This window comes from Vanellus vanellus (assembly GCF_965231255.1).
Source record: "Vanellus vanellus genome assembly, chromosome: 4".
Lineage (NCBI taxonomy): Eukaryota > Metazoa > Chordata > Aves > Charadriiformes > Charadriidae > Vanellus > Vanellus vanellus.
In genome coordinates, this window is record NC_138909.1 from 69619624 (window position 1) to 69640889 (window position 21266).

Below are 21266 nucleotides of genomic sequence, written 5' to 3' on the forward strand. Positions count from 1 at the left end.
ATCTGTCTGATGACAGAAGTTCTGGGCTACTTACGTAATACGCATTGTGATGTCCCGCAGTTGGCCTGGTTGTGCTTTCAGGAGTCCGAGCCTTTGAAGCATTAGGGAGGCTAAACCAGTTAGAGTCTTGCTGTCTTACTCTTACCAAGAATAGCGAAGCACTGGTAGTCAAGAATTTGATTCTGCAGATCAGCAGCTTGCTTTGTAAGCACCAACCATCACCTGGTGGCAACACCTGGGGCTGACTTCGGATGGCTTGTAGGTAGAAGCCTATATGCTCAGTTAAACACTCGATGACTTTTACAGTAAAACTGTATCTTAAGTAACTAATTTTCTGTAATCCAGTTAGGTATTTGTAATATTCAACTAGAAACTGTCAATTCAGCTTTCCAGATACAAAAGTGTCCATTGTCCTGCTCTTGCCTCTCAACAACCAGCATGTTTTTCCCTCCCCTCAACCACAATTTGGAACAAAAAGAAACAATTTCCCAGTTTCATGGACCAGTAACAGTTGAGACAATCATTTTATGCAGCTAAATTTATTCTCAGAACAGATTACATTTAAATGTGGAGAAGTGGTGAACAGCAGGGAAAGTTGACCTTTTCGGTGTCAGTCGGGTGCTTTACGTAAGACTGAGCTCTGCTAATAACCAGTGCGTTTCCTTCTTTCTTACTGCTGTTAAATCAGACCAGCTTTTGCTGACTCTACAGCACAAGTTTTAGCAATGTATTAATTAACCTGCCCAAGAAAGGAGTAATGGGGTTAATGGTAATGCTGTAAAGGCTGAGCCCATATGAGCTGTGAAATAAGAAAGTTCTCTTTCGCATGGGTGCTTTACTAACAATTTTAGATCCCTAGTTAAATGATCTATGAAATGTTTGATAAAATGAAAAGGGATGTAGAACTCAGCGACACAGCACTGGTGTAAGCCATTAGATTCTCTGCAGTTTGTCTTCCTCTTGAAGACCATCGAGTTCCAACCCCTCTGCCATAGGCAGGGACCAGGTTGCCCAAGACCACGTCCGGCCTGGCCTTGAACACCTCCAGGGATGGGGCCTCAACAACCTCTCTGGGCAACCTGTTCCAGTGCCTCACCACCCTCACAGTGAAAAATTTCTTCCTAATGTCACGAAAGGCCATATTATTTCTATAGGTACAGGTGACACTGCACACAAAGTATATGACTAAAACCTCATTTTACTGTGAATAGATTCTGTGCAGTTTTTGTTACTCCTGTTTAAGCACCCTGCAGGTGGCCTCTCCAGCCGTCCATCTCTCCCACCCTCTCACTCCCTTCAGATGAAACAGTAAGTGGCTTAAATAAAACCTACAGCCAGCACTGCAGATGTCAAAAGAAAGGCTTTTATCTGATAGTCGTTGACTGTGAATATAAATCTCCTCGCCCCTGCAAGGGAGCATACTAATGACATGACTGACGTGATACTTACCTCTAACTTACTACTCGCCTTGAAAAAAATTAAGAAATTAGCTTTGCTTTACATGATTTTTCTACAGACTTCAATAAAAATGTGACTACAAATAATTACAAAGCCTGCCTTTTTTTAGGCAACCTATAGTGTACAGAGTGGAGAATGTTACAAGAGCGCGTCCAGTAAAGACAATACATCAACATAATAATGCAGGATATTTCAGTAAAAATAGAATAAATAAAATAAAAATCTTTTAAGCTGTATTTAACAGGTTAATTTAAAATATGGCATCAGACATACAAGGCATAGTGAACAGGGCTGCCTGCCTACAGAATCACTAAGTATTATAAAAAAATGCATAGATAACTGAAGGGACGCTATAACATGAACAAAAACAGTGGCAGTTGCTCAAACACACATACCCCATACATACTTTTTTTGGCCATGGGAAAAAGAGTGTCTTAACATATTGTTTAACCAAAGAGAACTGGCTCTGCAATATTAGGCTCTGATTCTGCAAACACCTGGGTGTATAATCTTTTGGAGAATAAGGAGCTCTGCTGAAGCAAAAAGGCCGCGTATAGTCAGACCATTAAGTACACTACTTAAGTATTTGCAAAATCAACAACATTTGGTTAACAGACACAAACCTCTTAAAATGTATATTGGCAAGTGACCTACGGCTTTTCAAGTACCTTTCTGTCTTCTCAGCCCGGCCTGCGATTGCAGACTTTGCAGTGAAAGGTAACTGGATGTTCGCAGCCTTGACAACACCGATGTACAAGAACCTTTACATCGCTGTTTGCCAGGCGTTGGGTTAGTTTAAAAACTCTGGATCTCTCTTGGGGAGAATCAGCACTGTGCAGATATAACTACAAAATTTAATTATACTGTTTAAAATTCACTGTTGTAGAACAGCTGCAAAGCCCAAATCCTGGCGTTTCCAGCTGGAACTTTAAAATGACACTGTCAAAGTAGTTTTTGTAATTTAAAATAAAATAAAGTCAAAGTTTGACTCACTAGCATGATGCTGAATAAAGAAACTTTTATCTCTTAACCTCACAATCCTACCCTCTTGGTAGGATCCACTGTTAGCCACCACATTTCGATAGCAGCCGTGATAGGAAGTGAGTTTTTACACTGCTCCTGGCAGAGGTGGTTGGCATCAATGCCAAACCAAACAAGCGTGGGTGCAAGCTGCCATCTCTGTGCATTGAGATGTGGCCTTGTGACCAATTTAAACTGTTGGTACTGCTAAAAAGAGTTTGGTTGCATCCCCTCGCTCCCTGTTCTCCCTGCCTACGTGGCATACGCAACCGCCCCTCCAGCTGCCCAAGCGCTGGAGCTGGTGCGAAGGAGGTGACAGCAAGTTGAGCCTCGGGAGGGGACACCGCTGCTTCAGCGCGGAACCACCGTCATAAAGAGATTTGAGTCGGGTGGAGGGTCAGTCCTTCAAGAGGGTATTCTGGAGAGCTAAATTTAATTGCAATAGTTGCATAGCTAGCCCTCACCTGACGCTTGCTCATACAGCAGGCTGAGTTTAGTTTAATGATTTTTCTGCATTTTTCAATGCAGAAATTTCTTGAATCATCATTCTTTTCCCCTTGTGTTCCTAACTTGCTTTGCCCAGGTGCTGCTGTTCATTTTAGACAAGGAACTAAAAAGAAAATAGTTTGTTTATCAAACAGTCTCTTGCATAGTAAAATGAAAAAAAGACTTCTTGTAATAACAACCTTGACAATGTTCTTTTAAAATTTCAGTAGGACCAGATTTGCAGTCTTGGGAGACAGTTACGGTTTGGAACATATCTATAAATGGAGGCAAAACATTTTTAACACTAGTTAAAAATATCTTTAATGTTCCATTTCCAAAATTTGTACCGATCTGCAGGTCTAGGCAGAAGATGGCAAAGGGAGAGACTGAAGATGCGTAACTGCATTTGAAAATTAGCCTGAGGTACAATTTTCAGAGGCAACACCGGGCTGACTGTGTCAGGGTCTGCAGTAGTGCGTAGATCAAAGCAATTAGATGATGGCTTTGGAGCAAAAGCGTTGAAATCAGGTTGTACCACCTGAAGCACTATCCTGTTAGAAAACAGCTCTCTCCTTATTTTGTCACAAGAGCATTAAAAGTAAAAGAATTTTCATGGAGTTTTGCAAATAACAAGAAACATGATTGTTCTTTTTGTGGCACATTAAGTATTCAGCAACGAACTTCGAGGGAAGGGGAAAGTATTCAGCAACAAACTCCGAGGGGAAGGGGAAAGTATTCAGCAACGAACTCCGAGGGGAAGGGGAACTGTGTAAGCAGATGCTGAATTGAACATTTCATCAAACACTTGTATGGATAAGGTATGGAACGTTTTAGTCTCTATGAGAGTTTTAAGATAGTAAAATTACTGACTAGTTCTTTCTTGCTCCTGATTGGTATAAGCCCTGTGTGAAACAAATAGTATTTTTGATGAATTAATGACAGATTTAGGAGAATAAATTTAACGGCCAACAGGTGCATTTTTATATTTTAAGCTGAAAAGCTTCAGTGGATCACCCTGTGACTCAATTGCTGAAAACACTTCTGGATTTGTCAGCGTTGGTTTGGTATTAAACACGATTCTTCTCAAAGACTATAATGTATAACCAGCAGATGAACTAACGACACCATGATTCAAAAGCATGTCAGGGAGATGTTAAAGTGATTGCTGGACCAATGCTGACGAACAATTTAAAACTAACAAATGTAGTTCTGTAAAAAATAAAACTTGGTATTTAATCTACAGTAATTCAATGGTAGCTAATACTTGGTACCTACACTCCAGTGTTGAAAACAGAGCCAAGCGCTGTAGGATTTACGATTGGTTTGTGACAAATCCAGCTCAAGACGGTGAAACTATCAACTCGGGCATCATTCACTCCAAAGACTTTAGCATGAGTTCACTGGGAGGGACGTGGCCATATTCTTTTTTTGTGTGAGTTTAGGTAATGTTCATGTATTTACAAACAAACAGACCTTCCATTGCTCATGATGTAACTCACTGACAGCAAAAAAATTATTCATGCTTCTTTTCATATCACACGATGGTGGCAAGAACAAGAGAACATGCTTGTCTAACATTGTTTCGATAAGGGGAAATTCTCTGAAGACAAAGCATCAGCAATTTGAAATGGAAGGCCAGACATCGTCAGTTCATTGTCCTTAGTGTAGCTACTGTTATCTTCAGTTAAATGTCAGGAGAATCTTCTCTCTTACGCAGCTATGGCATCTCGGTGACGGGGCGTTTCTGTTTCAAAGTGTCAATGAGGGACAACACTCCTCTTTTTACGTTAGTTGTAACTCTTCTAGTCACCGAGTCTGCAGGAGGTGGGGGCGGTCGAACTTTCTGTGAAGGAGGTCTGGCTACTAAGCACTTCTGATACCGTAACTGCAACAAAGAAAAAACATTCTGCAGTCCTTACTGTATCCAATGCTTTGACAGAGCCTTTTAAATACACTTTTAATACTTTCTCATGAAATACAGTCAAACTTCCATTTTGGCCGTGACAGACAGCCCAGCTGAAGTTAATGGGACATCGGTCTGTCAATCTGTGGGCAGAAACTGTTTGTTAGCACGTGACAGATACTACATCATATGAACAGCCCTTTGAAAACTGAAAAATAAATTTTCTGGGTTCATCTGTTCTTGAACAAGGATTATTTTCACTGCATTGTCGCCGGGCTGTATAACACAACCCCAAGCAAAATGTTTTTCCAGCATTAGATAGATAACTTGTGCAGCGAAAGAAGAGATTTCTAACTTACTGCAGATGTTGCAGAGGTTCGGAGGGAAGATGATTAAAGGGGCATTGTTCACTAAATTAACATTTCAAACTTAAAAATGTTTGGGTTTTAATTGATCAACTATACTAGAATCTCAATTCCTAGTTTTATCTCTTCTTTCTTTTTCTGTATTGAAACGAATATAATTGCAAATTTGGAAAGATTATTATTTATGGAGGCAGTGAAAAATCTAAGTGCTATTAGGTGCCTTTGAAGAAGGTGACTTACCATACAAGCAGCCTGAACAGCTTCTGACACATTGCCTGCATTTGGTTCACACCAAAAAACGTGGCACTCAAAATGCTGGTTTCCTGTATCCATAATGAAGGCGAACGTGTGAACGTCCTTGCCTACTCCCATGAAGGACAGGAACCGCACACGACACTCCACCATGATCTCCTCTTCATTCTGGTTATGAATCAAATGATTGGTCATTACTACTGGATATTCTGTGGAACTTGGGTAAAGTGATTAAATGGGGAGAGACTGATGCAGCACTGTGGAATTCCTTTTTATCTATCTGCACGTAGCTGGTGTGCTCCGGCCAGGGCTGGATGATCTCCCCTTCCAGGCTATCGCCAGAAGACCAAGGCTTTGAGCGTGAGCACAGAGCGTATCGTGCGTTTCAAGCCCTGCTTGTTTTGTGAGGAAATGGATGGCTATTGCGACTCCAAAGGATACTGCCCTATCACTGGTATGTTAGAGATGTTGGTTTAAGACCTCATCAACAGACATATATAAGAGACATTCTTTGAAAATCTCATCGTATTAATCTTTATGGAAAATGCTCTACAAAAGAACAGTGATGTGAAACACAGATTTTAATATTACTTGTGGCTTCCATACCAAGAATAAAGTAAATGCAGTTTAGAATTTAGGATTGCTACGCAGGGCTTAACCGACAACATGTTAGGCTCAAAATTCCTAGAAAGGATAACACTGAATTTGTTTTAAGTATCTAATTAATACTTATAGTAATTTATATTTTTGAAAACATGCTTGGAATGGTAAACAAAGCTGAAGCTGATACAAGCAGTAAGAGCCCCTGCAGATTCACAGCCCTGCAAAGAAATAAAAGGCAAGATAAGCAAACGAATTCTAGTACAAATGAACTCCTACTAGTGTTTATGTGTCCCTGGTTTTCAACACTCATATTATGTTAAACGCGTTCTAAACAAGACAGTCTGCCTTACACGCTCATTGATGACTGTGACAGTAGCATCAGCAACATTCATGGTAACTGGCATCCAGTCGTCTTTGCTCGAGGAAGCCATTAGGCTTTCAATGGCACTATTCAGAGTATCCATCCCTAAAACAGAAGAAAATGTGATAATGAAAAATAAATACATAAGCAAACAATAACAAAATATTTATTTTCACATAGTAGTACAGAAAACAGATTGTTTTAGACTCCTTAGTAAAATGAATTTGATGATGGAAGGAAGGGTTCTGAAGTTGGTTTTCTTCAACTGCAGAAACAAAACAGGCACCTCTGGCTTTGAAAAAACAGGATCACGTCTTGTTTAGCTGCTGCACCATTTGAGCTCGCTGGGACACTTCTCATTAGTAACAGAGCTTATATTCAGAGAGAGCAGTAGAAAGCAACAGCCTTCTTGGCAGCTCCCAAAATACTCTGGTTGCCAAACACACGTTCAAATGAGGCCCTGAATACTAGACGTCTTCATGCCTTACCCTTCGAAAATCATGCATTTACACTTGGCTAGCAGAGGCCGGCCCTTGGAGTTTACGCAAAGTACTTTGGAAGTCACTTAAGAATAAGTGTTACATACCCACAGGTTTTGCTACAGGTAGCATGCCCAGGTACTGGACGTGGAACTTCTGTACCAGTTCTGTCTTTGGTGTTGGGAAATCTACTGCATGGGAACAAAAATCCATTTCTGTTTATCAGCATTCACAGCAGGGAAAATCACTCTTATTTCATCAATAACATAAAACAGTTTACCCAGTAATTGTAGTCTGAAGGTATTGTACTGAGTAAAACAAATTTTCACTCCCTCTGACAAGAACAATACCCAATAATTTCTGAAGTAATTAGGAATAACTTTGCATCACCTAAATCTTGGTCTAAAATTCTTGATCTAAGAATAAGGTCATGTTATATTGCTGTCATATTAAAACCCAGAAAATACAGATGAATGTGTCTCTGAGACATACAGAGCGAAGTTTCACTGCATAACTACGTAAAAACTGGAATCGGTTTTTAATACCATCCCTGTTATGTTAAACACGGTCTACAAGTAATCAATACTACTGTCTGATCAGACAATTACATGAGTTGATGTATGGATTAGGAGTAAGACATTCAGTATAAACTGGTGGATCTAGAAGCATGTAATTTCCTGTAAAGCTAACACAGAGTATGTTTGGTCTCCTGGAATACTTTCAAAATAGCAACTATTAGGCGATGACTAATAAAGCCACAAAAAGGCAACTTTCTTATACCATGCAGTAGAGTGTGCAAAAGACCCTTAAGGTGGTTGACAATCCACTTGCACCTCTTGCCTTGGAAGTTGCTAAAATTGATGCTATGCTGAGACCTAGGAGGATTCCTACAGCTCTCCTGAATCCAAGGGATTAACTGGAGTATATTCGGGTTTTAAGGAAGATTTGGGCAATTTGTGCAGTCTCAAATCATGAGGTATTTTCATGTGAACAAGACGATACGTGCCAGTAGCCACAAATAAGTAAGACTACATTTGCAAAACCTGTATTTCAAAATAAAAGAGGAAATGCAGAACTTGACATAACTGTGCAACTGTCAAACAATAAAAATGTTTAATGATGTAATACAGTACCAAGCTACAGTCAGATACAGCAATTAAAAGACAGGCTTATACTCCTGACCTCTCCACCCAACGTGCTCCATTTTGGTCAAAATCGGCACCAGAAATGAAACATATCTAAAATCAGACCATCCCAAGGATACTATCTGTAACACACAGTACCTTGCAGAGGAACATCAAGGGTGACATTTGTCCTCTCTTGCAATGAGCTGCAAGCCATAGCTTTAGCATTCTTCCGTTCGGCCATAATCTGAAGAAGATAGTGATAATACAGCTTTTTTCTTTTCTTTTTTTTTTTTTAAATATAGTACAGCAGCAAATACAAGTATAAATGTACTCCTGTTACAACCCTAGTTTCTGAAATCTGAAATAAGTCAGAAGCTACATGACTAAACACGTTATTCTTTTTAAATAACAACTTTAATGTTCCTCCAGTTTATTCACCATACCTTAACTACATAAGGAACTTAAGTGGTGTCCAAACCTAGATAAAACATAGGTGGAGGAGGAAAAAAACCGCTAGCCATTTTTTATCAACAGCAAAATTGCAGTGAGAAGTAATATAGTAAGAAATACAAATATTTAACACACAGAGAAGAGTGTTTATTATTCATGTTCCTCTCTGATCTATCTTCTGCTATGTCTAATTTTTTCCTCCATTTTTATGTTTCTTCTGGAATTAAAAATCCCATGCAAGATACAACCTGTTCTTCCCCCCAAATGTATAATGTTAGCAAAAGAGGACACCTCTTCCCCCAAATAATCTCTTTGGGCGATTATTCCCTAAAAATATATGACTGAGAAGGGACCCAGGGAAGCTAACAGAGATTTTCCAAAGCTCATATATGAAGCATTGCTATCTGCTTCTTTTGCTATGATTGTTAATTGTAATTAAGCTATAAAGATAACTGGTGTTCCAGCAGATGACACTTGGTCTGAAGATGCTTCTAGCAAATTCTGCACACACTCCCCTTTATTTTTTTTTTAGGTTTTATATTTTTAAAGTATTTTCTGTTACAGGGACACATGGTGATACTCCCCCCTGCAGATGAAAACCAATATACACTACCTTAGGGAGAAGCCCTGACTCAGCAAAGAGGTCCCGTGTGTCAGCTGGCACGCGCCAAGTACTTCCATGAATCGCAATTACATCTATTGCTGAATTATGAAGGAACATGCTCTACTTAACAACACTGTCCTGTTTTTTTTGTGGTACTATTAGATATGGTTTTAAATGCTTAGTTGCTCTCTTATCCAAAATTAATGCCAGGAGTTTCATGCCATAGTTCCATGTGTGACAGCTCTACTGCCTTTCTGATACCCCTGTGTATAGCTACTGTACCATTTACTTGATGTTGACCTTACTGGATAAAAGCAGCTGTAGCAGGGGCTGCGTAGCATACTTTCCCCAGCTAGGCTTGCTGGAAACATCTGTGAGAATTGAGGGTTGGAGGAGAAAGCCAAGGGACATACGAGGTCTAGGCTTCTCCAGCCAGTCACTGCTGCAGTCCCCGGTGTCAAACTTCACCCAGCAGAGCCTGCAGCTCCCTGGCCAACCCGAGCAGCTCCCCGAGCCCTGCCGCCTGCGTCTCCTCAGGTGCCCGAGCCCGCACAGACCTGCCGGGCTTTGCACAGTTCCTGGGCTACCTTCTGCCTCTGCCTGGGGCAAAACTCTGCTGCCCAGAAGGTTAGAGTAATGCACACCGTGTAAATGCATATGTTGTTTGCGTGAAACATGACAAGTTCAGTGGCCACATCTGCAGTGTTGCAAAAATGAAAAATTTTTAGATTATGCAACTGGCTGCAAAGGGGAATTTGACATCACTGATTCCATTCACTAACATGAAGACAAAATGTAAAAAGCAAATGACAGGCATACAGTAAATCAGCGGAATTTTAAAACCCAAAGGTTTCCTAACTAGCTTTTCTAAGAGGAGCTGTGACTCACAAGGAGGGACAAGTTACACAGGGATAACTGATAAGATTATTCATCCCCACAGCCCACTTTTGCTGTGGTGCAAGCCGACATGTTTTAAGGGAAACCAAAATGAGCAGCATACTATTTTTATAAAGGAGCATGCAGCCTCAAATCCACCATAGCTCAATAAAAGAATAAAAGAGAGTTTCAAGTAGATTGGTTTAACTGCCTCTCTATAAAGCGTTTCAATCAGATTTGCCTGCTGTAAAAGCTGTGCTGCCTTGCTACCGCTGCGTGAAATGACCGTACAGAGGACACTCATGAACTGACCATGCAAGAAAACCAAAAATTAATCACCAGGGAATGGTGGCAAATCTGTAAGGTAAAACAACTGAAAAGAACAGTCCTCTCCAGCTTTACAGACAACACTACCACAAGCAGGAACTAAGATCATTTAGTATTTGTAACTAGAGTAGCTTAAATCCCCTCTCCTCCCTGATTTTTTTTTAAGCGGGCAGTAACGCTAGCAACTACTTTCCTGCAGGATAATACCATTCAAACAAGGTCTGATTTATTTACGGAGTTTAAAATCACCATTTATTATTAATTGAAGCTTTGTGTTCTTTTTCCATTTGGAACCCACAGCTTCTTTATTATTCACGAAAACCTTCAGTCTCTATACAGACTTGTCAAATCAAAAGCACTTCTCCTCCTACACAAATTGAAATGCACACTTTCCCATTACTCCCATCCATCTGCATCCTTTACCAAATTCTCTACACCATTTCTCATTGCCAGTTAAATAAACTAAACTAACATTGTATAGGATCACTGATTGTACGTATTAGGCTCAGGGACCTCTAAACGCAGCTGACTTTAAATCCACTTACCTTTGAGCAGATTTCGTGTAAACTTGTGGCGATGGCTTTTGCGGGTGTGTCACATCGAAACACATGACATTTCAGAATTCTTGTGTCTTTGTCTCTTGCCACATAAGCAAAGTCTCTGTGTAAACAAAAGGAACAAGCAAAACAAATTAAGGCATTAGAATCAGTCGCGTCTCCAAAACAGCAAGTCCTACTTCAATTTAACAGGTTGTTAATTCTCGGCTGTCAAAGAATGAAATGAATGCCTTAGACAAAGCAGACCTACAAATGTGATAAACTGCATACTCATGAAACATATTTAAAGTTTGGTGCTTAATCTATATAATTCAAGAGCTTACTGGCTTCTTAACCCTGTCAACTTAGTGAATTTACAACCTGTAATTCCAACTGCAATTGTAAATATACGGGAAAATTTACTCAAATATTTTACTGAAGATGAAGTGGGGAGAGAATTACAGATTAAGAAAGAAAACACATGCAGCTCCTAAATGCTAAAAAATCTGAGAAACAGCATACAAGATTCTAGTTAGAGAAAAATCGTATTTCAAAGGACTGTAAAAAGTGTTTAAAATATGCAGATAGTAATTAGAGATCTGATGCATAAGGGAGATGTGAACCTGCTGAGCTTTGCTCACACTAATTGGCCTAAATTTCTGACCTTATTTTTTTTCAAAAGTTAAATAAAGCTGCCCCACAAAAGAGATTTTTCACCATAGTGGCTAGTCACCACGACACAGTATAGCTTTTTAGCATGGGTGATAGAAATGCCAAGATTAAGTTTATTTGTTCTCGGGCTGTTTAAGATTTGGAGCTCTTCTGAAAAAGTCACAGCGGGCACATGGTCTAAAGAAAGCATCAGAGTTTGGATACATCCCAATTTTTTGGATACGAAGTTAAGGACTGCTCCTGCTCCAAGAGCCCATCACCACGGTCCTGTAGAGCCTTCATGACCCTCTTGGGACAAAGACATCCATTAACCCATTCACAGGTGGGAACCTGAAGCTGGTTCTGCAGCAGGGACGGTGTGTAAGGGTGGCAGCCAGGCAAAGCCAGGCTTCTTCCCAGTTCAGTTATCTTCTTGCTTCACCAGTCTACACTCTTTGGTCTTGCACCTCTGCCTCTTCATGTCCTCTGAGCAACCACAGCCCAGTCCTACTTTGAGACCCTCCTGCTATCTCCCAATTTCTTTGGGACTTTGCATCCCTAGCAGAGCTATGCTGAGTAGCTTACCAGGATTGGATCAGACAAGGGAAGCGGGAGCTTGCAACAGCTACTTATGCCTGAAGTCTCTTTTCAGTGCCTTTCCTCTTTACACGTAACTCATTACCAGCAACACCCCAACTGATGAAGTGATAGGAGGGATATTCCAGGTGGACAAAACCCCATATTGTCACTCTCCTCCTAAACCACAGGTTTTATGTACATGGATACTTCAGTTTATACTGAAGTCTGTAAATATCCCGAGCAGGGTTTAATGTAGCACGGATTGCCAATTTCTTTGTTCATTTTAGATGCCCAGTGAACTGAAGAATTCTGTACAGGGAGAACCAGAGACTGTGGCAGATGGATAGATGGACTTTCAGCTCTGTACGAGATACAAAGGTTGACCCGCAGTTAAGTACCTTATCTGTACTTAATTTGGCAGCACTAGATTTTGTCATTAATAAGAAAGGGGCAGTCGCCCACAGCCTGGGATGCTCAGTGACAAGGCACAGGTTGTTCCTCCATTTAACTGGTTTGCAACCTGAAGCCTGAGGAATAATACTAAAAAAAACCCTCAACAACAAACCACAAAACCAAAACCAAACTATTGGGAGCTGATATTCAGAAACAATTCCACACAGAAACACAGTGAAGCTGGAGAGACCCCTCCATCTCACTGCATCCCATCGTGCGATGGCATGCATCAGGGCACAGCAGAGACAGGAAGCAGCACATGGAGCATGTTGCCCCCTGAACCCTTCCTGCAGGGGGAACACAGCCCACAGGCTGCATCGGCTGTCACCCTGCCAGCATGTGTGACACACGCACCCTGGGGAGGGACAGTGTTTCGCCCAACTGCTCATGACTTGCAGGAAAAATCACAAAGTAATAATCCAGGAAGGTGCTGGCTATTATAGAAGATGCCCTGAGGTTTCCTAGCTCCAGCCTGACGCCCAAGCACCTCGGCCACAAGGTGCAAGAGCCTTTTGGCACATTGTTCTCTTTTACTGCACTGCAAGTTCACGGAGATGCTGAATTCCAGCTGGAATCTTGCTCCTGGAAAAAAGCTGATGCTTTTTGGCTCATCTGTACATGTGCCAAACCTCGCTTTAGAAGGGTTTCCTCCCAGATTAATGTTTCAAAAGCAAATTGAAGATTCCAAGCTGGACTGTAGTAATAACACTAATAGAAAGGGGTATGGCTCAGCTATGGCTTACAAAAAATAAGCAGCTATGGGAAAAAAATGAAACCAAGTGCCACATAAAAAAACATTGAGATTTTTGCCTTTTGAAGTAAGTTTTCAACATTATTGATGCTCCTGAAAGATCTGCAGAGCAGGTAGTTGGAAATGCCCAGGCTCACAAAAGTCCCAAATAGAATATCGTGAAGATCTGAAGAGACCTTGCCTGGTTCAAGAGCTGTAAGTGAAGAATTTCCAGACATCCCAAGCATTTGGGATTTTTATTTTCTATGCGTTTGGCTTTAGCTGCCATCTTTTAAATGCTCTAAGTTTCAGGCTTCACATTTTTTGAGTCCAAATACCTTCCCTTACAAATATTTTAACTGCCGTATGAAAACACCGTTCACTTAACAGCCAAGGATTTGCTACCGTTTCCACCACCTTAAATGCAAGAAAACCTTGCTGGCAGTGACCATCACTGCAGGGAGCAAAGCTGCATGAACAAGCAGACTGCTGCGCACTCCTCACTATTGGATCAAGGTCTATTCTTTTAGAGTGCAGACATAACAGCTGAAACCTGCGTTCGCGTTAACTTAAAATAACATTGAAAGCCATCTATGTGACCATTACGTGGCTATTTATTACCATGGACAAGCATTTACCTCAAATCAATATTATTCCTTTGAGGACTTGTAATCATTCCTTTACAAATGATCCTAGGAGGAGCATCCTCTGCTGTTTTGCCAAATTGCTTGCGCTGCGCAGAAGCCTGTTTGAATAAACAGAAATCCGCACAGCCCCAAGAGCACTGCACAATACCAGAATTTCTAATTGTAAGACTACCACCTTCAAGGAGCTGCACATACACAGAAGATAACTTGCCCTGTCTGTTAGCCATACAGCTATCTGTTAGAACCTTCTTTTATTGTTAATAAATACTACGACAGAACAAAGCCACCAAAGCAAGTCATCGGGGCTTGGAGGATGTAACACGTTGCCAGCAAAACCCATTTTAACAGGAAAAAAATTATGGTCCAACCTTTTATCAGCAGCTCTGGCAATGTCCCGGCACACTACAAATACCCCAATAAACTACCATGCTTTGCTGCAGACCACATCAGGCAGAGCACCCTCTCTGCGCTGCCAAGTCCCTGATGCAGGGACAACCCCTGAGGCCACATTAAATCTCACCCTGCAGAGAATTCATCTGAGACCCAAGCCCAACTGCCAGGATTTCCAGCCTTAAGGGAACCTGTAAGATGATACTAAACGTGTTTATTCAGCACGTTGCCTCCCAGTGGAGGTAGGACTCAAAGGACTGCAGAGATAAAAATGAGCTAAACAATTAAAACTGTGTTAAACTAAAGACTGAATTCTGTCAGGATCAAAGATTTTGGTCATATAGGAACACAACTCATAACTATGCCCCACAGGTTGGAAACACCTCAGATGAGAGTATTTTCAACAGCCTTTTAAAGGCAGAGAGGTGGACTGGAGGCAGCCTGCTGAGTCTCATTTCTCTCACAAGCATAACTTTACTTTTCTGATCAAAGGAGACCAATGCGGAGGGCAGCATTGACATTTAACAAGCTCATGTGCTTTTTGATAAGAACTTTTCTCTGTTCCTGGAAGGCTAATGACAGCGAAATGAACGAGCCACCATGCAGAGCCCGGCTCAGTAACCTCCCTGAATTGTAAGACCTGTGGTGAGGGCAGGGAGAAGGAGTCTGTTGAGTGCTATGGATGCAGTATCTGTAGGGGATGCTCCAGGTGACAAGGGGCTCACCTGCCACTTTAGTCCTGCCACAGAAGTGCCTGCAACCCTGTTGTCCCTGCAAGAGTAGGATGACAACTGTCCTGATGACAGACCTGCTCTGCACTATCTGTGGGCAGATACTACCAACAAAGATGTTATTTTTAGGCAAAATGCAACATGTTGATTTTCTGATGGAGCTAGTAGTGACTCTACATATAGGCCACCTAACGTTCTCCTACACGGACTGCTGCAGGACATTTTTTTTTTTTTAAATGTTTTGGGTTGGAAGGGACCTTTAAAGATCATCTAGTCCAACCCCCCTGCAATGAGCCGGGACATCTTCAACCAGATCAGGTTGCTCAGAGCCCCATCCAACCTGATACTGAATGTTTCCAGGGATGAGGCATCTACCACCTCTCTGGGCAACCCGCACCAGTGTTTAACCACCCTCATCATAAACAATTTCTTCCTTCTATCTAGTCTGAATCTACTATCTTTTAGTTTTAAACCGTTACACCTTGTCCTATCGCAACAGGTCCCGTCTGGTCCCATCTTTCCTGTAGGCCCCCTTCAGATACCGGAATGCTGCTATAAGGTCTCTGTGGAGCCCCTTTTCTTCTCCAGGCTGAACAACCCCAACTGCCTCAGCTTATCTTCATAGGAAAGGTGCTCCAGCCCTCTGGTCATCTTTGTGGCCCTTCTCTGGATCCACTCCAACAGGTCCATGTCCTTCTTATGCTGGGGCTCCCAGAGCTGGATGCAGTACTCCAGGTGGGGTCTCACCAGAGCAGAGCAGAATCGCCTCCCTCCACCTGCTGGCCACACTTCTTTTGATGCAGCCCAGGATGCAGTTGGCTTTCTGGGCTGCTAGTGCACACTGCCGGCTCTTGTCCAGTTTTTCATCCACACCCAAGTCCTTCTAGGCAGGGCTGCTCTCAACCCCTTCATCCCCCAGCCCATATTGATACTGGGGGTTCTTCTTGAAGAAACGTTGATGCCTCTACTGTTTGCAGCAAGTCTCCAGTGTATGGCCTGGAAAGCCCCCGAGGCTGCGAGAAATGTCTCATCTTTGTCCTGTGAAATTCCACTTGAGTCACCTTAAAGAAGTGCCAGAAAAGCCACTTCCTGCTGGCGGTGGTGTTAGTGGGTGCCAGGAAGGCACTGCTGCTGCCAGAGGCACCTGGCCCATGACTCAGCTCAGCAAGTTCTGCCTCAGTACTGCAGCGGTGCACATAAGGGTTCCATACAGCCTCTATGGTGCTTGGTCCTACAGCTTCTGTAAATATTTCTGTTTGTAAGGTACACATTCTGTACTCGGCACTGGTGAGGTCCCACCTAGAGTACTGCATTCAGTTTTGGGCCCCTCACTACAAGAAGGACATTGAGGTGTTGGGGCGTGTCCAGAGAAGGGCTACAAAGCTGGTGAGGGGTCTGGAGGACAAGTCTTATGAGGAACGACTGAGGGAACTGGGGTTGTTTAGCCTGGAGAAGAGGAGGCTGAGGGGAGATCTTATCACCCTCTGCAAGTACCTGAAAGGAGGCTGTAGAGAGGTGGGGCTGACCTCTTCTCCCTGGTGACAAGTGATAGGACAAAAGGAAATGGGTTCAAGTTATGCCAGGGGACGTTTAGATTGGATATTAGGAAACATTTTTTCACTGAAAGGGTTATCAAGCATTGGAACAGGCTGCCCAGGGAACTGGTGGATTCGCCATCCCTGGAGGTGTTTAAAAAAAGGGTAGATGTGGTACTTCGGGACATGGTTTGGAAGTGGTTTTTGTCAGGGTAGGTTAATGGTTGGACTTGATGATCTTCAAGGTCCCTTCCAACCTCAGCAATTCTATGATTCTATGATTCATAAACAAGACGGTATCACACAATTACAAGAGAACATGAACCAGCTAGCACATCAGTTTCAAATACTGAGAGCTAATGAAACCCTTGCAGTGGCGTTTCAAACTCACGCACCAGTGTTTCACTTTAAGTACCTGAACAGCTTGAACAAAGTAAATCTGCTAATTACATACATGGATTGTGAATATGCATAAACCTTTAGATGATCAGCGCCTGCATCTGTAAATCTGCTGAGAGAGAGGAGGAAATCTGAGTTCTTCAAAACCTGTGGTACTCCATCATGCGTAACCCTGCCAGCACCATCTGTTTTCAAATCATTAATCAAAATTAGCATGCTAACGCTAACCTTCCTTCTCCCTTGATACACTAGGCCTAAAGGCCTTGGGCCTCTTATCTTCTGCCGTCTTTTTGTAGGCATAGGCCTAAAGACCTTGAGAAATACCAGTCTTATTTTCAACAGTCACTTTACATGCTTAGCTTGCACTTGCTTCAGAAGCCTTGAGAAATCCAGGATGCAAGTGTCAACATAAAAAACGAGATAATGGAATTTAGGGCTGAGAACCAGTTGAAACCAGTGAGATACAAAGAAGAGCATCTGCCACCTGGATCGCTCAACACTACGCACGCCCCAAAAGGAGAGTTCACCTACAAGACACCAAAAGGAGACCACCACAGACCACGAGAGGCCCCCAAAGACCACCAAAGACCCCTGCAGGAGACCCTAAGAGACTCAAAGTGCATGTGCAATCACTACGCAAATATTATAATTAGCTCTAGGAAACAGAATGAATGTGTATGACCATTCCAAGAAATGTAGAATCATAGAATTGCTGAGGTTGGAAGGGACCTTTAAGATCATCAAGTCCAACCATTAACCTACCCTGACAAAAACCACTTCCAAACCATGTCCCTAAGTACCACATCTACCCTTTTTTTAAACACCTCCAGGGATGGCGAATCCACCAGCTCCCTGGGCAGCCTGTTCCAATGCTTGATAACCCTTTCAGTGAAAAAATGTTTCCTAATATCCAATCTAAACGTCCCCTGGCATAACTTGAACCCATTTCCTTTTGTCCTATCACTTGTCACCAGGGAGAAGAGGTCAGCCCCACTTCTCTACAACTTCCTTTCAGGTACTTGCAGAGGGTGATAAGATCTCCCCTCAGCCTCCTCTTCTCCAGGCTAAACAACCCCAGTTCCCTCAGTCGTTCCTCATAAGACTTGTCCTCCAGACCCCTCACCAGCTTTGTAGCCCTTCTCTGGACACGCCCCAACACCTCAATGTCCTTCTTGTAGTGAGGGGCCCAAAACAGAACGCAGTACTTGAGGTGGGGCCTCACCAGTGCCTAGTACAGGGGTATGATCCTTCCATGCCATGTTGGCATGAAAGGCTACGGGTTCTTCAGGAGAGACAGGCAAGGGAAATGAGGAGGTGGTGTTGCCTTATATGTCAAAGAGCAGCTGGAATGCATGGAGCTCAGCCTAAAGATGGATAAAAAGCCAACTGAGAGCCTATGGGTCAGGATTAAAGAGAAATCAGGAGCAGGGGACATTACAGTGGAGGTCTGCTACAGGCCACCCAACCAAGAAGACTGAGAGGATGAAGCCCTCTATAGACAGATAGGGGCAGCATCACGTTCACAGACCCTGGTTCTCACGGCTGACTTCAACCACCCCGACATCTGTTGGAAGGGTAACACAGCCAGGCATAGGCAATCCAGGAGGTTCTTGGATTGCATTGAGGACAACTTTCTTCTCCAAGTGGTTGAGGAGGCAACAAAGAGAGGAGCTATGCTGGACCTTGTTCTTACCAACAAAGAGGGGCTGGTAGACAGTGTCAACTCAAGGGTAGACTGGGCTGTAGTGACCATGAAATGGTTGAGTTCGAGATCCTTGAGGCAGCGAGGAATGTGTGCAGCAGGCTGACCACCCTTGACTTTGGCCTCTTGAAGAATCTGCTTGGTATGGTGCCATAGGATGAAGCGCTGGAGGGAAGAGGGGTCCAAGAAAGCGTTAATATTCAAGGACCACCTCCTCCAAGCTCAGGAGCGATGCATCGCTACAAAGAGGAAGGCAGGCAGAAAAGCCCGGAAGCCTGCATGGATGAACAAGGAGCTCCTAGACACGACCAGAAGGAAAAAGGAGGCCTATAGGGAGTGGAAACAGGGGCAGGTGGCCTGGGAGGAATACAGAGGAATCATTCGAGCAGCCAGGGATTGGGTTAGACAAGCTAAAGCCCAGATAGAACTAAATCTGGCCAGGGACATTAAGACAAACAAAAAATCCTTAAGTATGTCAGCGAGAAAAGAAAGACTAGGGAAAATGCGGGCCCTCTCCGGAAGGAAGCGCAAGAACTGGTTACCTGGGACAGAGACAGAGCTGAGGTACTCAATGACTTTTTTGCCTCAGTCTTCACTGGCAAGGACTGCAGCTGCACTGCGCATGATGCACAATACAAATGTGAGGATTGGGAAAATGGAGAACTGCCCACTGCAATCCCAAGCACAAATACAGGCTTGGCAGGAAATGGCTGGAGAGCAGCCCTGAGGAGAAGGACCTGGGGGTGCTAGTTGACGAGAAGCTCAACATGAGCCAGCAATGTGCAATCACAGCCCAGAAGGCCAACCGTATCCCGGGTTGCATCAGAAGAAGTGTGGCCAGCAGGTCAAAGGAGGTGATTCTGCCCCTCTACTCCACTCTCATGAGACCCCACCTGGAGTACTGCATCCAGCTCTGGAGTCCCCACATAAGAAGGACATGGACTTGCTGGAGCGTGTCCAGAGGAGAGCCACGAGGATGATCCGAGGGCTGGAGCACCTCCCCTATGAGGAGAGGCTGAAAGAGTTGGGGCTGTTCAGCCTGGAGAAGAGAAGGCTCCGGGGAGATCTTATTGCGGTCTTCCAGTATCTAAAGGGGGCCTACAGGAGAGCTGGGGAAGGACTTTTACTAGGGCATGTAGCGATAGGACGAGGAGGAATGGCTTTAAACTGGAGGAGGGCGGGGTCAGATCGAACATTAGGAAGAAGTTTTTCACTTTAAGGGTGGTAAGGCACTGGAACAGGTTGCCCAGAGAAGCTATGTCCCATCCCTGGAGGTGTTGAAGGCCAGGTTGGATGTGGCCTTGGACAACCTGTTGTAGTGGGAGGTGTCCCTGCCTATAGCACGGGGGTTGGAACTCGATGATCTTCAAGGTCCTTTCCAACCTAAACCATTCTATGATTCTATGATCACTTCCCTAGTCCTGCTGACCACACTATTCCTGATACAGGCTAGGATGCTGTTGGCCTTTTTGGCCACCTGGGCACACTGCCGGCTCATATTCAGCCGGCTGTCCACCAACACCCCAACAGTAATGCGTACATATGTGACAGAGTAATATAAGCTGTGTCTAAAGCAACATCTGACATGCACGCTGGGAGAAACGATCCCCTGTGCATCCAGCGCTGCAACAAAGAATGCCCGCCTTCTAAAACTTTCAAACAAATCTTTGAGGATTTTCTTTGACCAAGTTGTACGATATCACCCTTCTGACAGTGCACAAACAATACTACTGATTTCATTAATTCACGAAGTCAACTAGATGCCCATGCGCTCACACAAACAGCCCAGTTGCCAAGACCTGGAGGTGTCAGTACAGGCTGGTGGCAGTCAGCTTCTCCAAGGCCCGTGGGAGCCTTGCAGCCTTGCTTCAGGCATTTGTTGGGAAAACAAAACCAGCCTCCGTGCTCCCTCGTGGAGAAGAAAGGTATGGCTTTGGGGATTCCCGAGTATCTGCTCACTGCAGCATCAATAACAAAGCTAAACCTGGGAAAAGTTTTGGCTTTCCCTACACAGGGGAGAAGGCAACAGCTTCTTGTTTGACCAAAGCCTTGAATACCAAATAAGCCACAAGAAGGCTCTCTGATTCTTCTTTCACTTCAGATCCCTTCTGGGTCACCTCATCTGTAAACCTTCATTCAATTGCAGCTGATTAACATTTAAGTGAGATTTATGTGCAACAGGCCCCATTTGATAATGAAGAAGTGCCAAGTAACGTGTTTGCCATAGAAATTTACAGTAAAGGGCAAATGCCTCCTCTTACCATTCTCCTGCCTTTACACCTTGCTGAGAAAACAAGGGAAAAAAATAAAGTCAAAAGCCTTTACAAAGCCTATGGCTGAATACAGAGCTAGCGTAGGGTTAACAGATCATATCCCATTCAGCTGGAGTCTTCTCTGTCTCAACAGGGTGTGTGTGCACACATGAGATCTGGGGGATTGAATCACAGCTCCTGGAAAAATACCCTTCCACGTCAGTGGGGAGAGCAGCAAGGTGTTTAGTGAGAGTAACGTACTTCATTGAAGAAAAAAGCTGTAAATTCTTAAAAATTTGTAACACAAATGCACCACTTCTGTTCATACAGGATTATAGAGAAGGGGTACT

General features: G+C 43.3%; 1 protein-coding gene across 3 annotated transcripts in view; it reads right to left on the reverse strand.

Annotated features, from left to right (window-relative positions):
- Positions 1–4561: 4561 nt before the first annotated feature.
- The window catches only part of APBB2 (amyloid beta precursor protein binding family B member 2), a gene marked incomplete at its 5' end in the record, with an annotated part of 122278 nt that continues 105573 nt past the window's right edge, over positions 4562–21266 (reverse strand). For all 3 annotated transcript variants that reach the window (XM_082482293.1, XM_082482292.1, XM_082482294.1), the window contains 6 exons: positions 4562–4849; positions 5473–5652; positions 6438–6553; positions 7035–7118; positions 8211–8298; positions 10857–10971. In XM_082482293.1, coding sequence (XP_082338419.1) covers positions 4682–4849; positions 5473–5652; positions 6438–6553; positions 7035–7118; positions 8211–8298; positions 10857–10971 — 751 coding nt within the window. In that variant the 3' untranslated portion in view covers positions 4562–4681. The remainder of the gene's footprint in view (positions 4850–5472; positions 5653–6437; positions 6554–7034; positions 7119–8210; positions 8299–10856; positions 10972–21266) is intronic.